The 27,985-nt window shown below is 40.4% G+C and overlaps 1 protein-coding gene across 1 annotated transcript; it reads left to right on the plus strand.

Moving 5' to 3' along the window:
* Positions 1-810: 810 nt before the first annotated feature.
* Positions 811-27,979, plus strand: Myoz2 (myozenin 2). Its single transcript, XM_032896641.1, has 6 exons — positions 811-959; positions 1,485-1,577; positions 9,202-9,371; positions 18,000-18,129; positions 20,365-20,548; positions 27,566-27,979. Exons 2-6 carry the CDS (start codon positions 1,502-1,504, stop codon positions 27,798-27,800), a joined length of 795 nt encoding a protein of 264 aa, XP_032752532.1. The 5' UTR covers positions 811-959; positions 1,485-1,501; the 3' UTR covers positions 27,801-27,979.
* The last annotated feature ends 6 nt before the right edge of the window (positions 27,980-27,985 follow it).

Below are 27,985 nucleotides of genomic sequence, written 5' to 3' on the forward strand. Positions count from 1 at the left end.
TCACCTTTGCTTACAGGTTGGCTCTGTTGACAAACTCCTCACAGCCTTTGTTCTTGATGAGGCTCCATAGATAATGGCCATAATGTTCAATTTACAAAAGGTTTATTCTTCTCTTTCTTCACTACCTCTTTCTCCCCCTCTATCCCCTTCCTCCCTCTCTTCTCCTCCTCCTCCTCCTCTTCCTCCTCCTCCTCTCTTCTTCTTCTTCTTCTTCTTTTTCTTCTTCTTCTTCTTCTTCTTCTTCTTCTTCATCTTCTCTCTCTCTCTCTCTCTGTGTGTGTGTGTGTGTGTGTGTGTGTGTACACACATGCACATATATGCACATCCATGCAGATACCTGCAGAGGCCAGAAAATAGTGTCAGATTCTTTGGAGTTGGAGTTACAGGCAGTTGTGATCAACCATGTAGGTGACTGGGACCTGAAATCCTCTGAGAGATTCTTAAACACTAATCCATCTCTCCAGAGCCCCTACTATTAATTTTATTATGAATAATTCATCATTTTTCTCTAATTAATATACATCTCTTGTCCCCTCAAGTAAGGTATGGAATCAGGACTACATCTTTAAAAAGTTTTAAAATCCACTTTGGCTGTGGTATTTTTCCAACAGAAAGTGTTCAGGCAAAACATTCTTCGGGCCCAATGAATGAATATTTCATTCAACTATCTCAGAGGCCAGAAATACAATAGAGAGAACCTAATCTCTCCCTGTCCCTCCCTTTCGCCAGGAAGATATGAGTAGCTAAAGTATTTGGTGCTATATATAGTCAGTTGATGTCAGCTGGATGCCAGTCTCTTCAGAAAGGCTCAGTCCCCTGTTTGAGTCAGATCTAGGGACCATGCTGTTCCAGGTTCAAGGATAAAACCCATCAGGCCCAATTGCCATCATATTCCACCTTCAGCGCCTTCCTCCACAATTGGGATTCACCCCTGCTGAAAAGTGCAGTCTGACAGCAAGGTGAGTACACTGTTTCCTAAAATGTTTTATTAGTCAGTTGTCCCCAGAGGTTCAGAGTTATGTGACTCATAAAAGGATGGTAACCCTTTGCTGGAAAGGGTATTTCTCAATGCTGACTTAAAATCTACCAAGTAGTTTGGTTGAATCTGGCCTCTTCCTCACTCTTAAGAGTTTGCTGGAGTGATGTCTCCTGATGCTCGTGGGACGACAGCCAGTAGAGAATCCCTGACAGATGAGAAATAACATGTAGGAAAGAGGGGAGAGCTAGGGGACTGGGCCTCTCACTGTTCCTCAATGCATAGTGGTCAATGTACTGAAAGGCTGGGTCGGAGACCGTCACCCTCTGCACTGGGGCGTGGGCTGCTGATGGTCATGTGCACTGTAGACAGACAAGCAGTGTGTGTTGGCCTTTCAGCGAAAAGCAATAGCAGATTCTTACCAAAGAAGGGAGATGTTCTTTTTCAGAAAGGATGATTGGAATGAATCCTTCACACTGCCTCAATTGTGTCCCTTTACTTCCAACAGGGAACAAAAAACAAACTATGCTATCACACAGTGCCATGGTGAAGCAAAGGAAACAGCAAGCATCAGCCATCAGGAAGGAAATCCATGGACACGGTATCACGATAACCTCTTCAGCATCCTAACGTAGCATGGCATGGGGATAGGTCCTTTCCGATGTTAAGGTTCTGTGGTTTACTTCCTGTCTACCACAGCAAACGTGAAACTCTTATGGAGGGTGCTGTAGAAACGCCTATGGCAATGCATCCTCTGCAGGCATCCTTTCTCATCTGAAAGCTATTTTCAGATGAACAACTGCTGCAGAAGGCACGAAGCAGGCTGACAGCTGCCGCTCACTCCCTGGTAGCCTCTCACGGTACCAGAGAAGAGGATGCTTATCTGTTTTGTTTGCTTATAGGTAACGGGCATACAGCCCTACCTTTTTTTTGTTCTATCTTGATTAATTTTTACTCTGCATTACTTAAAACACTTAAAATATGTTCTACCAGCCTTTTGCATTTTTTCAAAACAAACAATCGACTGCAGAGAAATTCACGCTCAGTGTTTGAACCCTGACACCAGAATTCACAATTAGGAATTGATTTACTAACATAGATTGCATGCAAGAGCAACTTTCATTAACACTTTCTGGAAAATGAGGGTTTTCAATGTTAAAACAACTTAATTTTAATATTTGGCAGATGCAAGATATTATTCCAATAATAATGTTTTTATTATTTTAAAATCCCAGTGAATAGTTCTGGATGACCTTACATTTTACTTGTTAAAAAGGAAATTCATTTTGCTCGTGAATAAAGATTAGCATATTGTTAATTTTTCAGTTTATTATCCAGATCCTTTTTAGGGCTGACCTGACCCATTCCAGAGATGTTTGTGGAATGTATAGGGTGTCCCCTTATCATCTTGTTCTGCCGGCAGTAAATGGAGCCTTGCACCATGGAAACATTCACATCTAGACACATGAAGCCTTGTGAGGCATCTGTAAACCGGGATGAGTGTAGTATTTCCCATCATCTTTTCCATAAAGCAAGCTGTTCTACCAATCAAAGTGTCTCACATACCGGCCACATACCACAGTCGTGTTGAAAGGGGACGGCTCAGCTGTGATCTCTGCTATCAAATCATTGCGCTGGCCTCTGCTGGCTTCTCAGGCTTTACTTTCATGACACATTCATTTAGAATAAAGGGAGAATAAGTCTGCCCTAACTACCAGACTGCATCGATCCAAAGTTTCGAACTTCGTGCTATTTTTTTAATTTGCAAGCATCTTTGTGTGTTCCCCTTTGGATAATTTACTTGAAGTTGTTTATGTGGCTTTCCTAGTCAATATGTGGCAAAAATCAGATAATAACTTGAGTTGGGGACTAAAGTGTTTACTATAAAACTAGGCTTTGGATAAGTCACTTTCCAATTACCTCATCATCACAATTGTCTTAGGCAATACCACCCTGAACACAAACGATGCCATAACTACATCATAATCACAAGTAAGTGTATTCATTTAATATACTCCCAGTCTAAATTAACTGTCAAGTTCTATCCTGCATTTGCCTTGAGAGTAAAATTATCTTTCATTTTTATAAATAGAACTATTGAAAGCTTTATGTTTAGAAAGTATAAAAATACAATTATATATCAATGGAGAACACTACAGTCTCCCCACCAGGAAGCCTTGGCCATGTGAAGACTTCCCCTCCAGCACTAGATGAGCTCCAGGTCAGGTGGGAGGAGACTCAGACTTTATGAGTCTGAATAATAGGCTGGATAATCGGACTCATCTGAGACAAAACGACTACAGTGTGTTATAAACCGAGACAAATATTTAATTTCTTTCTCCTATTTCTGCTGGAGTCTTGCTTGGAACTTAACTATTTGTGAGTGGCAAGGAATAGAAAGCACTGCCGCAGGGGAATGTCATCTTTTCTAGGGATGTAGGAATCAGGTATGGACCCCAGGGAAACATTAATGGTGGAAATGAGTCTTTATATCTATAACATCTTGCAGCTATAAAACACACGCAAAGTTTAATCTGATAGAGTTCCAATCTTTATGTTAAGAAAGTTAACTAGTCTTCTTACGCATAAGAACGGTGTTAAGTCTTATACCGCACATGTTCTTATTATCACACTCCACAGCCGTCTAACCTGGAGGGGTACGGAATGAGCCGGGCGCCCTTTGGAAGTGGACACTTGCCACAGTTCTTGTGGGGCTGAGACCGCAGCTGGGGAGACTTTGAGATGAGTAGGGAAATTTTCACACTAGATCACTCTGGTTAACAGAAGGACAACCTCCCTGAAAGAATCACAGAAACCCTCTATCCATACAGACGACAGTGTTAACTGTATACAGTGGGTTTTTAAACCCCAATTTCCATTTATACACATTACACACCTGTTATTGCTCATGGTGGACCCATGGCAATGTGATGTCACATTATGCACCAGAAGTGACCAGATCACATGTCCAATGAAGAGCCGGCCAGATGGCTCTGGAGGCCAAGCCTGGGGACCTGACTTTAATTCCTGAAATCCACATGGTGGAACAAACTCCCAGAAGTACACACACTACCTAGCAAGCATCTAAAAAATGCTATGATGCAAGACTAAAGGAACAAACACATTGCTTTCATCTATACACGAATTAGTTGTGAGGGCAAGAAAAGACAGTCTATAATAGTCCTTGACCCACACGCCCTGCGCGATTTACCTTGAATAGGTACAGGTTTCCAGCATGAACTGAGATCCTTGCTCCCTCCAGAATGCAATTCAAACTTGGGACTAACAAGCGGGGATAGGAACAAGAAGCTAGGGGCTGAGGGCTGGGAGACAAAGGAAGAGATGGAGCTGTCAGAATGGATTAAGGACCTGTGATATAGTTGGGAATGGAATTGAGAGTTAAAACAGCAACAGTGGTTGGGAATGAGATGTCCTTTCACTGTGAACATGGGTGTTACCTGTAACTCAGAATCAGAGATGCATAACAGAAAAGGGGACCAAGGCGTGTCGCCTGCCACAGGATAGCATAGAGGTAGCGTTTCCTCCTGCACAGCAGGAGGGCTTGGTTGCCTTATGCCTTTGGGATTATTGCCTTCCTCTCTATAACTGGTGAACAACTTTCCCAGCCGTGCTGAAGAGAATCAGGAAGGTTATTTTTGTAATTTCAGGGGAAGAGTCTAGCTTTCTGTTCTGAAATGGAAAGGCCCTGGTTCTGACATGTAGGCTGTATGGATACGGCTTCACTGGTTCACCAAATTCCGAAATTCCATTTTCCCATCCACTGAGTTGCCTGAAGGCTGGAATGGCTGTGTCCATTTCTCCATCAGTAACAAAAAGAATGGTAGTATTGAAGGAAATTGCAAGGACTCTGAAAAACTATAGAGCACAAGGACTAGGATTTCGGATGAAAGATTATGAGAAGATTAATTTTTTTATTTTTCCTATCAACCAAAATTTCAGTATGAAAATGATAATACCATAAAGACCTAATACACGTCAAAAATTGGGGTGGGGAGAACAATTCAGTGTGTGGGCTTTTAATATTCCTTTAACTTCTCATATTAGCACTATTATAATCTCAAGAGTGCGCTCTCTTTTGAAAATTCGTGTGTAGTCACCCATTGGTGATTTGGAGTTTCTAAGCACCCAACCTTACCGGGGTCTCTAAGAGAAGTACATTGAACTCTGTTTCACACTAATCACCACCTTGGGTTTCTACAGAGCCATGTCACATGACAGGTCCTTCTCCTCCACACTACAGGCGGTGCTGGATGGTTCCAGTATGCAACTCGGAACATTGATAATAGAATTTCCTATTATTCCTAATCCTATATTCCTAATATTTATAGCTTTCCACAGCTAATAACACACTAATAGGAAGCTTTGTAAATACTATTAACACTTAAACTTAAAGGCATGGCTGGTGGTGCACATCTTTAATCCCAGCACTTGGGAGGCAGAGGCAGGTGAATCTCTGTGAGTTCAAGGCCAGCTGTGTCTACCTAGTAAGTTCTAGGCTAGCCAGGTCTGTGTTGTTGGGACCCTGTCTCAAAAACAAACAAAAACCTAAACAAAGCAACAAAATGTCCTCAAATTGATACAAGGACATATGAAATAGGAACACAAATGATCTCAAAGAGATTTCAAATGCATCTTCACTTAGAGAACATTTTCAGTTAAAGTCTTATTAATTTATTAATTAGGAATTTTTCAAGCATTCTTCAAGATCACAGGCTGGACTATAGTGTTTTATGTTATAGGTAATATATGGCTTACAGTATATAAGAACATAGATTTTATGAGCTATCACTTGTAGATGGAGTTCTTTGCAAGTGCAGAAAAGCACCTCTTTGAATCAGTAAGACCACCCTAAGTAAACAAGCTTTAGTTGGCTTCCTCTGGTGGTGTATCTGTTCTATTAAGATTGCATTTGCCCAGCAGTCACGAGGAAGCGAGTTTAGATCTTTGGTCATACTACAATTGTTTGTAAGTGGATTCAATTCCTGGATCCGACTGCAGTCCTATATCACTATAAATGACAGCTGTAGGAAAGTACGCCTAGCAATTTTATTTTCAATGGATGAGCTAATGCCTCAAAGACAACCTTCTAAGTCACGAGGGTGAGAGTGTGTATCATTTGCTGGGCACTGAGATGAAAAACACCATTAGGACCCGGTGCTGGCATTACGCTAAATGACAGGGGACCTCTGAACTTGGAATCCGTGTGCAGACGAGGAGGCAGCACTCTCTGCTGAGAGCTTTGAGCAATGAGGGCGATCGTCCTTTGGCATCTCAGCTCACACGCGGTTCTGGAACTTTTGCTTGTGTGACATTGTAGACTTCCCTTTAAAAGGGAGGGGAAGGAAACCTTGGGGATTCAGCTTGTCTTTGGTGGCTCGCTCATGCAGAGGATGCTGTCTTGTATTCCTGACACATGTGATGCTGTGGTGGGTACCATCATAGAGGCTCTAATGAGGTGTGGGGAGAAACAATGCCACATACGTTCTCATAAAACAAACAAGCACCGTAGTATTTCCAGATTTTCCTTGTGTAGCTACGATAGATAGGAGAGGCCCTAAGACCGTAGAGATACCAAACGTATCCCACAACCATGTGAATAGTTACTGTTGTTTTCACTCTGATTTGTCTGTTACATTGATAGAACTTTTTGGGTTTTTTTTTTTAACCGTGATCTCACTGTTGTAGCTCAGGCTAGCCTTCTACTTGTAATCCTTCTGCCTCTGTAGCTGAGTGCCACTGTGCACAGCCAGAAGTTCTTTTAATTCATCACTAGGAATGCAACATGGTGTCACATAGGCTAAGGAGGTTCTCTGTCACTTAGCTACATCCATAACTCTATAGAACGTGTGTGTGTTCATCTGTATGTGTGTACATTGTGCATGTGCATTTGTGTATGTGTGTGTGTGTGTGTATGTATGCATGGGTGAATGTGTGCGTGTGCCTGTGTGTGTGCGCACAGTTTTTAGGTAGTTCAAACTGGTCTTGACCTTAAGTTGACCTTGAATCCTTGATGCTTTGCCTCCACCTCCAGCGTGCCGGGATGGCGGTTGTGTGCCATTATCTCTGCCTAATCACTTTATCTTAATAATGGTGTGTTCACTGTCTAACTCCTGGTTTGTAGAATTTCTGGAAATGTGTTGGTCTGGCCTGTGAACCACTCTGTGCCCTGGCACATCACTCTGCTTCTTATGCAATGCTTCTGAGCTTAAACATCCAGATGCTCAGTCACTCAAAGCCACTGTGGAGTAGGAAGGGAGAAATCTAAGACTAAGACAATACGGATTGGAATACAATGAATACATTGACTTGGCAAAGTATTTTCTCTCTTTGTTTCTTGTTCCAGTGTTCTTGTGGCATAAATTCACACGCAGCACTGGATTTTATCCGCTGATAATCTCCATGTATGCCCTACCATTGAGGACTGATACGCTTTGGTAGCTGAGGGTGCATATTTGCCCCTGTGGAAGCTTAGAGTAAATTGCTAAAGAGGAGTCATCATTTCTTGTGAGCCCAGTGAACCTGTAGTTAAGGGCAAAAACTTTCCTTTTCCAAATACTTCCCCTGTGCCTTATTTATCATGGACCTCACTGTGGGTTTTCTAGGTCAGCTGCCCTCAACCTTGACTGTGATTCCTATGTTTAACACAAATTTTGTTCTTCTCTTAGCAAGAATGTGTAGAGGAAATAGCTGTGAGTTAGCACATGCCTGGTTGAAAATAACAGAAAGTAGCTGGGTAAACAGTAAAGGTAATAGTGGTTTACATATCAGAGGCGACCTGTGAGGCCTCATCAGAAGGCCTCCTCATAAAGCCAGACCATGATCTCTGCATTGACTCCCTTGGCTTTGTCATGGTCTACTCTCATTCTACCATGGTCTGCTGTGTTCCAGTACACACTCCCCAAAGTTTAATTATCATAGCTAATTTGTCACATCATCTACGGCTTCTGTCTTACTCAGTAAAAATAAATATCTGTTTGCCTGTCGGTTTTCCTCCTTACTTACTTAACAAAACTTTTCAAAGAGATTCTGTGCATTCTTCAGAAATACATTCCTGATTGTAAAAGCACTTGGGGGTGCTGGGATGGTGAAATATACCTACAAGCTCAGAGCTTAAGAAGGCTGGTGCAGGAGTAGTGTTGTTGGTTGGAAACTAGTGTGGGCTACAAACAGGCCTGAAAATAAAATCAAGAGAGAGAGAGAGAGAGAGAGAGAGAGAGAGAGAGAGAGAGAGAGAGAGAGAGAGAGAGAGAAGAGAAGAATTGTATCTCTTGACTTCGGGGAGCTCTTTAGTAATAGAAATAGAAAATAATGATCTTTTGTCTTGGGTTTTTGGTTGTTTGTATGTAACACAGATTGATAAGAAGTCACTCTGTAACTCACGCTGGCCATGAACTCGCGATTGTTCTGTATTCACTTCTAGCTTCTGGGATTACGGACATGCACCCACACTCATTACAAAAGTTTTTCTATAATTATAAGGTACATAAAAATTAAAACCAAAAGAAAATTATTATTATTATTATAAAATAATCATGATTTAGTGCTTCAGAGATACAATGGAAGCATTAGTAATTATACATCGATTTTAGTGCAGGGATTCACAGAAATGGTCTTTGAGCTGCTTGGAAAAAATAGCCACTCCATTTTTCTTCCTGCCCCCTTTATGCAGGTTGCCTGGTTATGGTATTTATCCAAGACTAGACAGTGGAGTTGGAGAGAGCATGTACCTCAGTCATGGGCAAGACTCAACGAGATGCACACACATGTGAGGAGAAAAGCAAACTTATTCGTAACCGTGAAGCAGTTCTGTTTGAAAAGTTGGTAATTGGAAAGCCTAACCAGTACTAAGAGTCTCACGGCTAACTTTTATCAGTTCTTTCTATATGCCTGATAGCATGCTGAATAGCTTACATGAAATATTTTACTTAATTAAATTCAATTTAATACCATCTTTGCAATAGCTATTATTCTTGTTATTATTAGCTGAACATTAACGATGAGGACATGGAGGTTTAGACAAAATAAGCATCCTATGTGATCACGCAGTGCCAAAATGGCGTGCTCAGATGTTCCCCAAGAATAGCTAGCTGAGGTATGTGTCGATAGCTTACTATACTACAGGCAGGAGACAAACAGTGGAACTTAGCCGAGTGTGTGAAAGTGCTTCCTTTTGGATTCTCATGAACACAAATGTTGTCTTACAGATGTCAACGGCATGGACCTGGGCAAGAAAGTTAGCGTCCCCAGAGACATCATGATAGAAGAATTGTCCCATTTCGGTAATCGCGGTGCCAGACTGTTTAAGATGCGTCAAAGAAGATCTGACAAATACACCTTTGAAAATTTCCAGTACGAAACAAAAGCACAAATCAATGTAGGTACAAGCAGACCGTGAGTATATACTTGAGTCGACAGCATTCCTAAGTTGAAACCTGAGTGTTACCAGGCTCCCAAACGAGTTGATCTGCATATTTTCTTCCAGTTTAATTCTATTAGACCCTTTCAGTCAGGATGACGAATAGCTTAGGTGCCTACATAAAGGAAGCATTATGTATGACGTGAGAATGTTTTTTTTTTGTTCCGTAGGACATTGTGAGCTGTAGATTTAGCACTGAAGATGTGGCCCATTCTGCTAGGAGGATGGGAGTGAGAAGGGAGAAGTGGTACTAAATGTTTCCAAGTCTTATCTACAGTTACGTGTTTGTGGTGGAAACACTCCCAAAGCACACAGAGATCCACATAGCAAGGATAAGAGTTGTGTTTGCTGGGGACATCCTGGCCTTGCAAACTCCGAGAATGGTGAACTCAGTCTTGCCTCAAAGTATTTCTTCTATACAGAGATGGCCAACCCAGCATGCACCTAACTCTTTGGGTCACTAAACATTAAAACTTTAACATTTTCAATTATATTTTATAGCTGGGTGTGGTGGTGCACTCCTGCAATCCCAGCACTCTGAAGGCAGAGGTAGGAGGGTCACTCACATGTTCAAGGCCAGCCTGGGCAATGCAGGGAGTTCCAAGACAGCTAAGATTGCAGAGTGAGATCTTGTCTCAAACTATCAAAAATTAGATTTTTTCCATCTGTTACCATCACATTCATTTAAGCAGCCTTTGAGAGACATTGTAGAGAAGGAAGTTAATTAATGAAAGACAGATAACCAGTTAAGGTAAATGAGTGTTTATTTTTATTATTTGTATGTTTCCTTGTTATATTTACTAACAGTTAAATGGGAAAAATTACGATCAAGTGTTCCTCTGTAGCCCTGGCTGGCCTGAAACTCTCAGTGCAGACCAAGCTTACCTTCAACTCACAGAGATCTGCTTACCTCTTCTACCCAAGGCCTGGGATGAAAGGCTGTGCCACCATGCCAGGATTAAATTAAGATCTCAAATTTGGGGATTGAATGTACTGGTTGAGTTCTTGCCTGACTTGTTCAAACCCCTTGTAGTCAGCCCAACATTAGCTGTGGCTTAACTCTAGTTTTAATTGCGATTTCAGTTAGACATATAAAAACATGCTCAGTTACAATATTTTCATTTGTGAAGGGTGTGTTTTTACCTGAAAATCATGGGTAAATACATGATGTTGTTTTAGACTATTATTATCCACAATACCCTCCTCTCAGAAAATAACTGTGGCTAGTACAGTATGATGTGAAAATAATCCCTATTTACCCGATGGTCTGTTAACATAATTACATTCATGAAGGAATAACAACAAAGACGACATTTTACGAAGTAATATGAAATAGGTGGATTAAGGAAAGCCTTGCGAAATCACCTGCAAGTTCAGGCTTCTCAGTAAATGAATAATGCCTGTTTGCATGACTCTCATGAACACTGCAAACGCTAACAGTGTAACCACGGCTCTGAAGAGGCAGTGCTCCTCAACCTTCCAAGTGCTGTGACCCTTTAATACAGTTCCTCATATTGTGGTGACCCCCAACCATAAAGTTACTTTTGCTGCTACCTTATAATTGTAATTTTGCTACTGTTAGGAATTGTAATGTAAATGCCTGATATGCAGTATTAGTCTTAGGTGACCGCTGTGAAAGAGGCATCTGATCCCACAGGAGTCACAGCCCACAGGTTGAGAACCACTGGTGTGTGGGATTAAAATTGTCCTCATGAACATACCATATTCTCTCATAATCTTCCATATTTGTTGCTACTTGTAATAAATATATGAAGTTATGGCTTGAGATTGTTTACTATTCCAAGAAAATACTATTGGGCATTAAATGGTTAATAGAATCCCAAACAGCCAAACCAAACAATATTATGACGCTAAATGACGCAGAGCAGTATATATCAATAAAGGTTTAAAGGCAGGGGTTTACTTGGTCTTTTAACGTTGCATGTCTTTATCATCTCTAGACCCCCCCAAAAAAAGTGCATTTACTTGCCTTTGAATTTCCAACCTACCGTCTACAACATAATAGGCACTCACTAAGTATTTCCCAAAGGTATAAATTAATTGACAGGAATAGGAACTCTAAAAAAAAAAAAAAAAAAAAAAAAACACCTTCCTGTCATGTTAACAATGTTCCAAATCGCAGTGACTGAGTCGTCAGAAAGGTGACAAAGTGAGTGTGGCTCATACGTGCTGTCTTCCTCATACTCCAGCCATATTCTAGCACTAAAATCATGTCACGAAGAGGTTGCACAATCAGATGACACCTTAGAGAGGGTTTGAGTCCCCATATTTCACAAGTAAAAAAGAAACTAAGAAAGGCAAAGTAATTTGCAAATTAAACAATCATATTCTCGACAGGAAGTTAAGAACAAACCCTTGGCACCTGGTTCCCAGGCCAGTTTCTTCTGAGTGCATAATGAGTCTGGCCTAATTATTCATCAGTTTTTCTAGAGAATACTTTTACTTTTCCATTGAGCTACAGACATTTAATTGCTTATCTGCATGGTTCTTACTTTATTATAATGTTTAGTATCTCATATAAATGATAACATGGGTCGAATCCCTAATAATCCATTTCAGTGTCTCAACTGTTAAGTAGCATTGTTATTTTCTTTGTTGGTTTGGTTGGGACTTTGGTTTTGTGTTGAGACAATCTCGTGCAGGCCAGACTGTCCCTCAACTGGCTATGCAGTCGTGGTTGGCCTTGAACTCCTGATTCTCCTGTGGATGGTGATTGCAGGCACACACTAAAATAAAAATATGAATGCAGCTTTGAGCTTCATCTACTTCTAAGGTGCACTGACGAATTCAAGTCTCACGTACTTTGTATGAACTAAGTAATATTAACGACAAACGGATGAGTTCTTCAAAAGAATGGTTACCTGCTATATTTAACCAGCTTTAAAGTCCTGGTTGATAAAGTTGTTTATGTATTAAATAAAAGGCAAAATTAAAAAGAAAGAAAGAAGAAAAAAGAAGAAATTGATGAAGTAAACGTTTAAGATAAAATAAAAATGTAAGAGGAATTAATGATAATTATAATCTTCTTCTATAAGTCATTGCTAATGTATATTGGACTGTTGGCAATCTCTAAAACTTCTAGGGGAAAGTGTATGATAAAAGGCCATTCTCCCAGGGAAATGCACACCAGTTGGTAACCTAATACCAATGGTCAGCCCTGAAACATATGTACATTATGTCTATCAGTCATTATACAGACTGAGCACGTTATATTTAAGTATTTAAGAATACACATAAACATGTATATGAATATGTGATGTATGTAACAACAGTTAGTGAACAAAGAAGCCGTGAGTTTGAAGAAGAGCAGATATGGATATAGGAGAGGGTTTGAAGGGAGGAGAGAAAAGGGGGAAATGACGTGATTATAGTATAATCTCAAAAAATAACAGAAAGAATTTAAAAACTAAAAGGCAAAAAGGAAGCATACACTTGCAAATGTACCGGAGATATTTTGTTTCCCCACAAATCAGTTCAGCTCCTCAGGATTTTAGAATGCCACATTCCATTTTTCTCCAAACTACACTCACTATTATATCAAAATAAACATCTGATTTTTTAAAAGCAATCGTAAGTAAGACTAAACAATGTATATTGGAAATCTTAATACATATTTATTACGTTTTGCTTTTAAAAAGAGATTTCTTTATATTTAGTAAAAAGTTTACACGAATTTTATTTTTATTGTTTCTTCTCCTGATATCATGCAATTGCATATTTGTTTTTGACTTGTATGTTTTTAGCCTGGAAGACACTGGTTTCATTTCTTTATGGTTAACCTCACTAAATTAAAAGCCACATATTCGCTTGTCTTTCCAACCTTTCTGACAGGAAACCCAGATGGTGAACACTATAATTTAAGGCTTATGCCACAATCAGTCATCATGAGCGTCACAAGGCTTTGTTTGTACACTAAACAATGATAATGGAAGTCTTGGGGCCTTCCTGCTAATGACTAACCAAAGAGTTGATGTTCCTGTTCACTCTAAGCCTCAGGAGACGTCATGTTTCCTAAAATGAGTGTGGGTAGGATCGCCTGTCCCCACAGGTGAAATTCGTATTGTAGACATCTTCTAGAAACATAACAAATGGTGATTCTTTATCCATTATGCTTTGAACCTTCCACATCTATCTTAACAGCCTCTTAATTTATAATTGAGGTTGGTAAAATATTAATATAGTAAATTCAGAAAATAATTAGGGTAGATGACAAGTTCAAAATGTAAAATACTAAATATATGTAAAATCCTTTATATTTAGTAATTATTAAAAAATGACCTTTAAGACTTTTTTGAAACAGAGTTTCACTGTGGAATCCTGGCTGGTCTGGAACTCACTGTGTAGACCAGACTAGCCTCAAACTCACCGAGATCCATCTATGTCTGCCTCATGCTCACTATTAAAGATGTGCACAACTACACCTGGCTAAAATAGTCTTTATGTAAAATTACAGAAAAGAATTGCCTAACTAGATTTTAAAAGACTATTAACCTTGGGGAATTCACAGTGCCATGAGTGTAGTAACAAAGATCTGACAAGAGCAAATGAGAGAGGTCATTAAAGAACAGTGCCGACGTAGTTGGAGTAGTACAGATGTGGTGGCATTTCTGCTCTGATATTTTATAAAGAAGAAGGAAATTGAAGGTAGACATGGAGAATTTAGGATTTGGCTTAATAGTGAACAAAGGGAGCTCACTGCAAGTAGACAAAGCAGCAATCATAAAATGCTGGACAGTAAAGAATGGGGAACATGTGAGATCAGATTTCCAATGGGCTGGAAACGTAAGAGACAAGTCCAAGATCTTAATAGCTGAACATGAGTTTGAACAGGATTCAGCATGAAATAAGATAGAATTTCTAAAGGTTGGAGTCATGTCAGCCATAGATGCATTAGTGTTCCAACTGACTACATGAGAGAAGTGCATGATGGGAAATGAATAGTAGGTAGACGTCTATATGACAAAAATGAGGAAGGTTGGTGACTCGGCAGTCAAAGCACTTTTGCAGATGACCTACGTTTAGTTCCCGGAATCCACATAGCAGCCACAACTGCCTGTAACTCCAGCTCCAGAGGCTTCAAACCCCTCTCTGTCCTCTGTGGACAACCGCACTCACATGCTCATACCCATACAGGTACACATGCATGTAATTAAAAATAAAATAAGTTTCGAAAGAAAAAAATAAGCAAGGAAGATATACATATTGCAGACAAAGGTGGAAAAGAAAGGTTTGAGAAGGTTATAGCGAAAAGAAATTAGCTGGATTTGATGGTTTATTCGCTAAAAATTGAGCAAATATTTATAGAATAATTACATTGTATAAGGCCTTGTAAAAATATGCATTCAATTAGATTCAAAGCAAACCCGTGAAGATGGCCAGATGTGCAAGGGACATACAATGCTGTTTGTGGCCCAAGGGCTTTCTAGAGCTTTGAGAGTTGGTCCTCAGGAAGACTTCCAGGTCAGATCCAACTCTAAACCTCCAATTCATGTGTCCAAAATGTATGGCACCTGAGGGTTACCTCACTCAATATAATATTTTGTAGTTTCATTAGTTACCTTCACAATTCATGATTTCATTTTCCTTTACAACTAAATAATATTTCATTGTGTATGTGTACATTGACCAACTGAGTGGGGAAGAAATCCTCAGAGTAGGAATCCTTGCCAGCTATACATCTGATATCAAATTACGACCCAGAATATACAAAGATTTCAAAATAGAGTCAAGAAAACAAATGACCTGGTTTAAAAAAAAATGGGTGATGGGTCTGAACAGATAGTTCTCAGAAGAACAAATCAAAATAGCTAAGATATATCTATAAAAGTGTTCGACATTGTTAGAAATCAGGGAAAGGGAAATTAAAAATAATACTTTGAGATTTCATCTTAATCCAGTCAGAATGGCTAAGATCAAGAAAACCACTGATAGCACATGTTGATGAGGATGTGGGGGAGGGGATGTACAAGTTAAGCCCTGGTTCTTCCTCCCATCCCCATGCTTCCAGAAATAAGACACAGACTCAGAACATATTGATAAACAGGTTCTCCTCTGCACCTGTCTCTGCCATGTGGCCAGTTACCTGTGCTCAAGTATCATGCATCAGTCTTGTCGCATCTTTCCGGTGACTCTCCCACTGTCTCTCTACAGAATTCTTTCTCCTCCTGGATGCCCCACCTCTATTCCCTGCCTAAGCCATAGGCTATAGGCTTTTAAATTGACAGATGATGCATCCATACAATACATAAGACATTCTCTCTACAAGGGAACACTTATTCACAGGGAGTGGGGTTGAAAACTAGTGCAGCCACTATGAACCTCATTACCAAGAATTCTCACCACGCTAAAAATAGAACTACCAGATGACCCAGCTGTATCATTCCTTGTCATATGCCCAAAGGACTGACTCAACGCATACTTTCTTAGCTGTGTTCATTTCTGATCTATTCACAACAGCTAGGAAAATGGAAACAAACTGAAAGATTTTAAAGGTCTCTCTCTGTTGCCATAGAGGAAATTCTAAATGATAAGATGTCAACAAATTCTCTTAAAACTTAAAAGAGAAGTTTCTCATTTTAGAATTTTGGTTTCTTAAAAAAACAAAACACACACACACACGTTCTTTCTTTAAGTCTATGTAGCTAAATACACGTAGTTTTTCTGTTTATGGGCATGGTATGTATGACAGCAGATCAGATGTTACAGAATTTGAAAACTTTTGATATTCTAACGAATCTAAAACTTAACTATAAAGTATAACACTAGTATAATAAACTTTCAGCCAAAGAGGGTCACACAACCTTCATTAAAACATTACCTTCTAGAACTAGACAGTAAGATCTTATGGCTGAAGATACCATATGCCTGAGTCATATAGAACATGGAGGAACCTAGTCTGTAGTCAACTGGAAGCTTCATCCCTACTGCCTACCTTTCTTTTTTTTTTTTTTAAGACTTATTTATTTATTATATAGAAGTACACTGTAGCTGTCTTCAGACACACCGGAAGAGAGAATTGGATCCCATTACAAATGGTTGTGAGCCACCATGTGGTTGCTGGGATTTGAACTCAGGACCTCTGGAAGAGCAGTCAGTGCTCCTAACCACTGAGCCATCTCTCCAGCCCCCTGCCTACCTTTCATAATGCTGAAAGGCCCTAGGCAAGCTGAGGAGAAAAGTCAACAAAACAGCCAACTGGGACCCTTGCAAATTATGCCAAGGACTGGCCTAGCAAGACATGCCCACTAATGCAATGGAGGCAGAAATTTTTTGAGAGCCATCAACCACTTTTTCATTGGATTCAAGACTTGCTTAAAGAGATGGAACCCAAATATGATACTGTCAATGGAGCCAAGAACTTGTAGTTACGAAGGTCACGGGCCCTAGGGAAATTTTACTACTACAATCTGCTAAAAGACATAGCATTAAAATGACTCCTCATGACTTGTTGCTGTAGCCATCAGTGCATTCCTTGGGCCTCATTGGAGAATCTTTTTGCTATAGATGTGTGTGATAATCATAGAGACTCCAACATGCAGAGAATAAAAGACTTCAGATTGCTCAGCCCTACATGGGACGTCTATATCACAGCCCTCTTATCAAGGCTCAGGAACCATTGCTGGCAAGATGGTGGAAAGATTCTCTCAGCCAGAGGTAGTGAATGGCTTTAAGGAAACAGTGTTTCCAGACACAGCAAGGCAGATACACCTAGGAACTCACAGCAATTGTGATAGCTTAGCCAAGACCCAAGAAAGCTCAAGCCAGATAAAATCCCAGCATGGAAGAGGAGAGGTGGGTATGAGGTCCCAACCCTAGCTTTAGCTCTTGGTATTTGATTGCCAATCAGAGAGAAGGTACGTCAGTTTTCTTCAATAGTGTGACACATGGTCAGCCACACTCCAGTAGTTGGCCAATACGTACTGAACTCAATGGGGGCTTGGGGACATGAAGACTAATGAAGTTGGAGAGGATCTTGGAGGAGTTTGGGGAGAGAGATAAATACAAGCAAAACACATTGTATAAAATTCTCAAAAAATTAATAAAAGACATTGTTACAAAGAATCTCTGGGCCAAATGCTTGACCAATATATTTTGTTTTATTATGTTGGTAAATATTTTTAAATTAAACCTATTTCTCATGGTGATGTTATGGATAGAAATCAAATAAATTGAGGGGAAGTTCTACAGTGCCTTGCACACAGTGTTACTCAATTAATTTTGTTGTTGTTGTTGTTGTTATTGTTGTTGCTGCTGCTGCTGCTGCAAATGACTGTTCAGTGGACTACAAATGACACACACAAAAGTTCTCACTGAGGGGTTGGGGATTTAGCTCAGAGGTAGAGCGCTTGCCTAGGAAGCGAAAGGCCCTGGGTTCGGTCCCCAGCTCCAAAAAAAAAAACCAAAAAAAAAAAAAAAAAGTTCTCACTGAACTGCTCAACTTTATTACCATGTAAATTACTGAGTGACAATATGGTAGCCTTATGTTTACTTCCTCTACATACAAATGGAAGCTTACAATGCTCTTACTGTGGCTAATGGTTTAAATTTACTTTTAAAAAAATACAGCACAATCTTGCCATGCAGAATGGGAGGATTGACGGAAGCAACCTGGAAGGTGGTTCACAGCAAGCTCCCTCAACTCCCCCCAACACCCCGGATCCACGAAGCCCCCCAAATCCAGAGAACATTGCACCAGGTAACTAACCACCTTCAAATGCACCAGTAAAATGCCTATGTATTTAAAAATACTGCTACTCCTTTGAAGTTTCCCTCAATGGTATTTTGTTCATTAGTTTGAAATAAATGTAACATTTAAGCTTAAAACAATCATTTAAAATATTTACAATAGTTATATATTGTTTCAGATGGTCCATGCTATTCTTTTTTAACAGTTTTTATTTGTTTATCTGGGGGGGGTGTGTGTGTGTGTATGTGTGTGTGTGTGTGTGTGTGTGTGTGCGTGCGTGTGTGTGTGTGTTCTGCTGAGTGCTTGTGAAGGTCAGAAGACAGCTTTCAGTGCTCAATTTTTCTATTGGTTTCTGTTCTCTGAAAGGACTTTATCTGAAGTCTCTAAAGCATATATTTGGCCAGGAGTGGATGGCTTGTCACTTTAGTTCTTAGCACTCTGGAAGCTAAGGTGAGAGGTTTATGAGTCCCGTGCCAGTCTAGGCTGCTTATACTCTATATCAGAAGAAACAAGCAGGATCAATAACAACAAGACACAGAAACAAAAGAAGAACATAGTTCTTTAGTTTGTTTTAAAAGTAAATCCTATTCAGTTAATATGTACTATTTAGGAACATGATGACATGATGAGAGATAATATTTTTATTAAAAAATCATATTAACTAATTACTAATTTTTCAAAATAACCCACGAGCTTCTTGTCTTCGAAGATCCAAATAATGCCTTAAGAGTGATATATAAACTAAATATTTAAAACATTACAAAACTTAACTTCAAAATGAGTAATATATACCAGGTTATAGAGTATGAGCACACAATTTAGGAAAAGTGTTTTTAGAGTTTTCCTCGAAGTGTGGCAATAGACTATTTTTGGACATAGGCGAGCCCACTCACTAACATTTCACCTTTTTTTTTTCTTTTTTCTTTTTTCTTTTTTTTCGGAGCTGGGGACCGAACCCAGGGCCTTGTGTTTGCTAGGCAAGTGCTCTACCACTGAGCTAAATCCCCAACCCCTCATTTCACCTTTTTTTAAGTTGGCTATCAATCGCTGCTGGCCTTAGATAGATTAGAGCATTCTGGTTGATCACACTGAGAAAAGCTACAGACAGACATCCTGAATTAAAACACCGAAGAACAAGCAGGCACAACTAAAGTGCACCGTACTCTAGAAGAAACGTCAGAACGATGGTCTTGCTTCTGCGGTTTCAAGCAAAAGTTATGGCCAAAAGCAAGCTTTCAGATCGCAGTGGACTAAACTCATCACTGCGACTTGGCCCACCTCCCCTTCTCGGTTTACTGTAAAAGACGAATTTCCTTTGCCTTCACTCTTCTTAGTCTTTAAAACAAGGAAAACAAGTTACTGCAGATCTAGGGTGAGAATTAGGTGTGGAGAGTATAGTCTTTAAGATAGAGCGAGTGCTCGGTTCATTTTTAAAAATTTATTTAATTTTATATGTCCAATTATAGTATAATTTCACCTCTCCTTCTTTCCTTTCCTCCCACTATCCCCTCCCATGTCCCCTTCCTTCAACCCCTCCTATGTCCCTCTCTACTCACAAATTGATAGCCTCTCTTTCTTTATTATTGCATATGTGTAACATATAATGTATGTATATTATATAAACATATATTAACAAATACATAAATACAACCTTCTGAGTCTATGTTTGTTATTTTTGTGTCAATGAATTCAGGCTTTATATTGAATAACCCTGGGAGGCTCCTTCTTGGGAGAGGCTCTCTCTCTCTCTCTCTCTCTCTCTCTCTCTCTCTCTCTCTCTCTCTCTCAACAGTCATTGGTAGCCTGCACATTCATTTTTGCACTCTTACTAATATGAGTGTGAATGTACAATAAGGCTGCAGCGGGTACTCAGCCCCTAATTAAAATAATTATTTTTACCTCTAATGTAAAATAACAAAAGAGCACATTGAAAAATAATAGTTTTACTTAAATAAATGTAAATTATAGTCAAGGGAAAAACACCATGCTTTGGAAAAGCAAATCATTGAAATAATAAAATAATAATTATTAAAGATAATATCAACAGTAATAAAGTGTCTTCTTTTTAGATTCCTTAATTTGAAAAAGTTTTTAAGTTTCTCCACTTCTGTTTGCTACTTTCCGGTGACTGAAAGGGTTCGTCACAAACTTACCCCAGCAGGAAACACTAAATGCAGGAAGGTGTGAGTTGGCATTCAGTACCTGCAGGGCACTCTGTTCATTCATTTTGCCCTGTTTCCAAAGGATATTCTGGACCCCTGAAGGAAATTCCTCCTGAAAGATTTAACACGACGGCTGTTCCTAAGTACTACCAGTCTCCCTGGGAGCAGGCCATTGGCGACGATCCGGAGCTCCTGGAAGCTTTGTACCCGAAACTTTTCAAGCCTGAAGGAAAGGCAGAACTGCCCGATTACAGGAGCTTTAACAGGTAACTCAGTTATCCAGGGTGACTGAGTGGACACATGAAACCAAGACTTTCACACTACCGTACAGGGAATCAAACTCATTTTTGCACTGTTACTGACTAAAAGTTTAGTCAATTCACTGGGATCTGTATGAAGAGCTTCATAGAAATAATGCATTTAAAAGTTTTTGCCATTTACCTATACCTTTCTATTTATCCATTTTGTTTGTGTGGTGGGAGGGCAGCTCACGGGCCACAGGGCACATCCAGAGGTCAGAGGAGAACGTGCAGGGGTCTCTTCTCAGCTTCTACCAAGTAAGTCCCAGGGACCAAACTCAGGCCATCAGGCATGACAGCATGGGCCTTTACCTCATGTGCTGTATTGCTGGCATAATAGTCATTTTTTTTTTTAAGTGACTGAAAAGCTGTGAAGATAGTCAATTATCCTGAGAACCAAAAAAAAAAAAAAAAAAAAAAAAAAAAAAAAAAAAAACAAAACCCAACAACAACAACAAAAAAACAACAACAACAAAACCCTAAACCCATTATTTGATGGCAATTTTCTGGGGGAGGTGTTCACTGGTAAGACATAAACATGTAAAACAGTAGATAAGCTAAGCAAAACAGAGCCGTTTGGAGCTTGGGAAGAGTAGGAACGGATTGGGATATTCTGTGTAGAAGCTCTGGCGTCTACTCCAGGCTTCCAGCTCGACATCGCAAGCGTATCCCTTTGGAGTAAAGGCAAGCAGTAGACCAGCTTTCAACAGCCTCAATGTGGCTTCTATCAGTAGTGTCAAACTGAGCAAATGCTGTCTCCTCTCAGGCACATCTGCCACCACAGAAGTCAGCCTTTTTGCATGGCCCAACTTTAGACTCAAATCATCTCTACCATGGTTATGTTCCTGTCAATTTTTAATTATGATAACACACATAGTATGAATTTGACAACTTTTAACCATTTTTTAAAAGATGTATTTCTTGGGCCAGGTGGCAAACACCTTTAATCCCAGCACTGGGGGCGGCAGGAGTTGGGGGGTGGTGCAGAGGCAGGTGGGTCTCTGGGAGTTTCAAGACAGCAAGGGCTACATAGGGAAACCCTGTCTCAAAAACACAAAAACAAAAAACACATATTTCTTTTTACTTTATGCGGATGAGTGTTTGGCTGTGTGTGTGTGTGTGTGTGTGTGTGTGTGTGTGTGTGTGTGTGTGTGTGTGTGCGCGCGCGCGCACCACGTGTGTACTTGGTATCCTCAGAGGTCAGGAGAGAGCATGAGGTCCCCTGAACCTGGAGTTACAAATGGTTGTGTGCCACCATGTACATGCTGGAAACCTAGTCACTTGGAAGAGCAGAGAGCATCCTCTTAACTTCTGAGCCGTCTTTCCATCCCCTTGCTTTTAATCACGTTAAAGTAGTGGCCAGGAGTGTTCACTACACTCACAATGATTATATAACCATCACCACTATCTCCAAGAGACATTTTCTTGTAAGACCAAAACTCCTGCATCATACCGGACAAAGGTTCTTATGCTCCCCTTCCCTCGCCTTTGACAACTACCAATTATACTTCCCGTCTTTATGAGTTTTACTACTCTAAATATTTCTTGTTACACGAAATCATATAGTATTTGTCTTTTTAGACTGGCTTGGTAAAATGTCCTCTAGTTTAAATTTTATTTTGTGTTTATATTACTATAAAATGAAAAATATTGACTCCTCCCAGGGGAAAGAGGGATTAAGATTTCCACGACTACATATAATGCTTCACAGTAGTTCCTAATATGTACAGCTATTCTATGACGGTTCATTCTATGTGTTATGGAATTTTAACAAGTTTTCCTGTACGTGTGTTTTAATGAGAAATAGAGAAACTTTCAGCTTAACATATGAACTTAGGGACATTAGACACGGCTGAAGAGAAACTATGATATGACAGAACAATGTTCGAGCTGAAATACAGAGGAAAAAGAAGAAACCAGAGAGCCAGGAAAGCAGAGGACGCATGCGCAGTCATGTCAGTCTGTGCGAGCAGGAGCCCAGGGAGCAGTTAGACACGGAAGGATTAATGGCCAAGACCTTTCCGCACTTGACAGAAGCCTCAAAGACACCCCGCAAGTCAAGAAGAATGAGCAAGACAGGAAAGAGGTTTGAAGTCCCAGGATTAACGTTTCTCTTCAAAGAAGTAAAAGCAAGCTGATTTCCTAACTGAAATGATGGAAATCCTGAAAGAGCGCCTACCATCGTGATGCAACTACCAATCTATGATCCTATATCCACTCAAAGTATTCTTTCAAGGCGAAGCTAAATTTAAGAGCTACGTACACATTTTTGGACACAGATGTTTGTTGACCCCATTAGACAATAAGAAAAAAATAATTGCGATTATTCACAGAGGGTGTATTTTGCTCACACACATTCAAAAGGAGCTATGGACAAATCACCAGAATTCGTTAAGTAAATGTGTCAGGAGTACAGACCACAAAGTCAGCATAAAATACATCAGGAACAGATAACTAGAAAACAAATAATCTTAATAATATTTATGGTCTGCAATCTCTGATTCGGGTGTGTTTCTTTGTGTATGTTTTATTTTATTTTTTAAAAAAAACTTTATTTAAAAATTCTCATGTGGACAAAGTAGCCCCAGTAATTATTTCTACCTGTATAATTTCAACATAACAAAGGCCCTTCGTTGTATTAGTCAGAATATAGTCTGGTCATTTAAAAGAGAAGTTCAAATAATTTCCTAGTTTCCCCATTGTGGGTCAACACAATTTTATTTCTTCAAACTACTAATATTTTGAGAACATAACCAACAATTTAGTTCAACCATTATGCATACATATTTCGAAAGTAAAGTGCAGTTAGTATTGTTTCAATTTTATATTTACTAGATTATTCAACATGTTACATTGAGACTTTATTCTGATACAACTTTTTTTCATTTTTGTAAAACAAATGGGAAAGACACACAGAAGAGAGGGAGTGAGAGGGGGAGGGAGAGAGGGAGAGAGAGGGGGAAAGGAGGGAGGGAGGGAGGGAGGGAGAGAGGGAGGGAGGGAGGGAGAGAGGGAGGGAGACAGAGGGAGAGAGGGAGGGAGAGGGAGAGAGAGGGAGAGAGAGGAGAGAGAGAGGAGAGAGAGACAGAGAGAGAGAGGGAGAGAGGGAGAGAGGGAGAGAGGGAGGGAGAGGGAGGGAGAGGAGGAGGAGGGGAGGGAGGGAGGGAGGGGGAGGAGGGAGGGGAGGGAGGAGGGAGGAGGGAGGGAGGAGGCAGAGTTCACCTATCTCAAATCCTTGCAGGAAGTGAGCTACCACAGCTTAGTGCCCTGTTTCTTAGGCACAGTCATTAGATATTAATAAAGGTAAGATGCAGGCTGATAACTCTCAGTGGTGATGATGATGAAAAGAAAATGGGCTCCCAAGGATAATTACAATCTCAAAATGACCAAGATCTGAGTGTAACTTTTGTTCTTTATTCCTTTTGTATGTGTTCCAACTCCATGCTACCTTCGAGCCCATGGAATACCTGGGCAATACTGAGAACAAGGAATTTCCTGGTTTTGTTTCAAATTGCTGCGTGAACTTATGTCCAACATTTACCTTAATTTTCTCATCTGTAGAACATATTCTATGATTAAAGTGCCTTTAAATATAGCACATTGATTTGTTACTTGATAAAATGATTTATTTCTTTATTCTATGCATGCATTTTACCTTGTAGAAAAAAATAACAATATCATGACTATATTATGTATCCAGTGCTATTCATGCATTTTTACAATGTAATCCTATCAAAAGAAAGAAGAAAGCACCAGCCTGTGAATCTGAAAGATACAGGCTTATTATTCACTACATAGGTGACATAATATGAAGACCATTTTAACTCAGTCCTATTTCTGAAAAGTTACTATTATGGAAATTATAGATATATAATTATGTTTTTTTTAAAAAAGGATTTCAAGTCTTTCCACTGGAAATTTTTCTCCACTAGCTTGGACTAAAGTTTGAAAGTATTCCTGTGGACCTAAAATGCCTTACAGGAGGTCTCCCACTCTGGATACTAACGCAGGCTCCTTCAGTCCTGCAGAGAGGGTGAGAGAGCCCAAATCAACAGGATGTAGTTTCAGATTCGCCAAAGAAAAGAAAACTTCCTTTTCCCAACAGCAGCCTTCACTGGCCCTGCAGTGAGCTCTAAGAGAGGATGATGGAACTGAAGGGCTAGTGTCCCTTACAAGGCAAGAGGAGTGCTCCCAGTACCATAGGAAAATGGAATGTGAATGGTTAAAAAGAACAAAAACAGTGCCCTAAATGCTAAAGCTGCACCCTGGGGTGCTGAGAGATTCTCCCTCTGAGACTGAGAACACACAGTCAAGTTTTATTTCTGGATTAATTGTAAAATTACTTGAGCAAATTCAGCTTACTCCTGAGATGTTCAGCTCTAGCCTCCTTAATCTAAGGGTGTGACCATTCATAAAATCCCAGTAATGAATGTTTGTACAGGGATCCATGTAAAACAGCCATGCTTGGTTCAGTGGCTCTATCATTCCTATCTTTTTAAAAACTTATATTTATTTATTTATTTATTTATTTATTTATTTATTTATGTTTATTAGTTGCTTTTTTTCATGTCCCTTTCTCCAGTCTTCTCTCCTCAAACCCTCCCATCCCATCCCCTGTCCCGGTTGCCTCTAAGAGGGTGCTCCCCAACCCACCAACCCATTCCTGCCTCACCCCTCTAGCATCCCCTTATGCTGGGGCAAGGGCCTCCTCTCCCACTGATGCCAGACAATGCCATCCTCTGCTACATATGCAGCTGAAGCCATGGGTCCCTCCATGTGTACTCTTGGTTGGTGGTTTAGTCTGGGAGCTCTGGGGGGTCCAGTTACTTGATGTTGTTTTTCCTAGGAGATTGCAATCCCTTTCAGCTCCTTCTCCTAACTCTTCCACTGGGGTTCCCCGGCTCAGTCCGATGGCTGGCTGGCTGGCCGTGAATATATGCAGCTATCCAATCAGGTGCTAGCAGAGCCTCTCAGAGGACAGTCATACCACCCCTGTCTGTAAGCATCTTTGCATCAGCAATAGTGTGGGGGTTTGGTGTCCACAGATGGAATGGATTCCAAGGTGGGGCAGTCTCCGGATGGCCTGTCCTTCAGCATCTGCTCCATTTTTTGTCCCTGCATTTCCCCTAGACAGGAACAATTCTGGGTTAACAATTTTGAGATGGGTAGGTAGCCCCAATCCCTCAACTGGGGGCCATGCCTACCTACTGGAGGTGGTCTCTTCAGGTTCTATCTTCTCTCTGTTGAGTAGTTCAGCTAACACCATCCCTACTGGGTCCTGGGAACCTCTTAATTCCCCGGCATCTGGGACTTTCAAGTGGTTCCCGCCAATCCCCACCTCATCCCCCCCTCCCCACTGCTACATATTTCTATTCATTCTCCCGACCCTCTGGACTTCACTCCTATCTATTCCCCCACCTGATCCTGCCCCCTTCCCTCCCCCTCCTCTCTCCCTCTCAGCCCCCCCCCCACCATGATTATTTAGGATTATTTTGTTCCCCCTTCTAAGTAGCATTGAAACATTTACACTTTGGTTTTCCTTCTTGTTAAGCTTCACAAGGTCTGTGAGTTGTATCGTGGGTTCTCTGGTATTATTCCTATCTTGAAAGTTTTCTCTCTCTCTCCTCTATCTTTTCCCTCCACCCCTCCCCAAGTTGTCACTGTGGGAACCTGACCTCAGGCCCTTGCATATGCTAGGCATGGACTCCACTACTGAGCTCTAGTTCCAGTTGAAAATCAGGGGCTCTGTATTATCTTACCAAGACTCCCTGGTGAGTGCATTTACATGGTGCTCCTCCTCCTGGGCTCTAAGGTCCGCAGCGCTCTAAGTACTGTGCTTTACTTTTCTTCATGGCTCCATATTTCTTCCCTAGACCAAATATCTCACAATCAGCCTCCCTTGCCTCTGTCTGCTAGTCTAGAAAGATAGGTCCTCTTCCTTTCCCTGAACTTTATCTGCCTTTGATTCATCTCTCCAGTGTATGTGCTGTTATGCCTTAGACAAATTCTAATGGCTAACCTCTCACCTTGGGAAGGTAGTTTAAATGTTTTCTTTTTCTAGAGAAATATTCCTGATGGTTCAAACTAAAGTCACTGAACACTGGACTGTTCGCAGGATCCTCCTCCTTAAATTTGCTGCATAGCTCATCACTGTCAGGTGTCTTATTTATTATGTCTCCTTCACAACACGAGATCTGAAAGTATACAATCTACATTGTCCATTTATAACTGTGCCTGTCGTTGAATGAGTGAAAAATATTTAAAATAAAATGAGCTAGAAATGCATGAGAGATCTTGCATGCAATAGCAGAGGTTAGATTTTTTTTATTCAGAGATAAATTTTGAAACTTTTGTTTGTTTTGGGATGATGCTTTAATTGCAACATCTCTCCCTTTCCTCTCTCCAAACTCTCCCTATGTCCCTCCTGGCTCTCCTTCAAACCCACGGCCTCTTTTTGCAAAATTCTAAGGCGAAGATAGAAACACCCACCAGACACATTTTCTTAAATTCAGAGTTTGGAATTCATAGATAACCCCAAGGGAATGATAATCTTAAAAACAGATACGAACAATACAGATTACCGTACCCTCAAGTACAAATGGTTGATAGAAGCAACCCACACCACAGGAACTTGATGAAGCAAGGAGAGCTGGGTAGGACAGTTAGAGGGAAGACAACTGAAATGGCACAGGCACTAACGAACAACAAAGAGCTCAGTGACAAGAACTGATGTAGTGATTCAGGGATCAGATTTGCCCCAATAAGAGTACATAAAAGAGGCTTCACAGTAATTTGGCATTTATCTCTCTTTTACTGTCAATGCTTGGACTTTTGAAGAAAATGATCGATTCTGAGGCCCCAAACTGAAAAAGACATCAGTTGAAGACTATAATAACAGGTCCATGAAATTGTTAGATTATTTGCATTTTGTGTCAAATAGCATTGAATGTTAATTATATTTCGATTTTCTTTTGATTCCCACAGAGTTGCCACTCCATTTGGAGGTTTTGAGAAAGCATCAAAAATGGTTAAATTCAAGGTTCCAGACTTCGAACTACTGCTGCTAACAGATCCCAGGTTCTTGGCCTTTGCCAATCCTCTTTCGGGCAGACGATGCTTTAATAGGACACCAAAGGGGTGGATATCTGAGAATATTCCGGTCGTGATCACAACTGAGCCTGCAGAAGACGTCACTATGCCAGAGTCAGATGACTTGTGAACGGGAAACCAGGCAGGCCGCCGAGAGCTCTACACATAAAAGCTACCGTCTGTCTTCTTAGCGGCGAAGCCATTTGAGTGCCTCGTCACTGTGGTCATCCAATTGCGGTTACGCACATTTCATTTTGTGTCGTTCAATTTGAACTGAACAATTAAATTCTGGTTTAAAAAATCTCTCAAGTCCCT

This window comes from Rattus rattus, chromosome 3, assembly GCF_011064425.1.
Source record: "Rattus rattus isolate New Zealand chromosome 3, Rrattus_CSIRO_v1, whole genome shotgun sequence".
Lineage (NCBI taxonomy): Eukaryota > Metazoa > Chordata > Mammalia > Rodentia > Muridae > Rattus > Rattus rattus.

Bases quoted from the DNA above. Each gene is read 5' to 3' on its own strand.
- Myoz2 (XM_032896641.1), top strand. From the start codon at position 1,502: ATGCTATCACACAGTGCCATGGTGAAGCAAAGGAAACAGCAAGCATCA. The intron at 1,578-9,201 runs GTATCACGATAA...GTTGTCTTACAG, and splicing joins GAAGGAAATCCATGGACACG to ATGTCAACGGCATGGACCTG. The intron at 9,372-17,999 runs GTAGGTACAAGC...AAAAAAATACAG, and splicing joins AAACAAAAGCACAAATCAAT to CACAATCTTGCCATGCAGAA.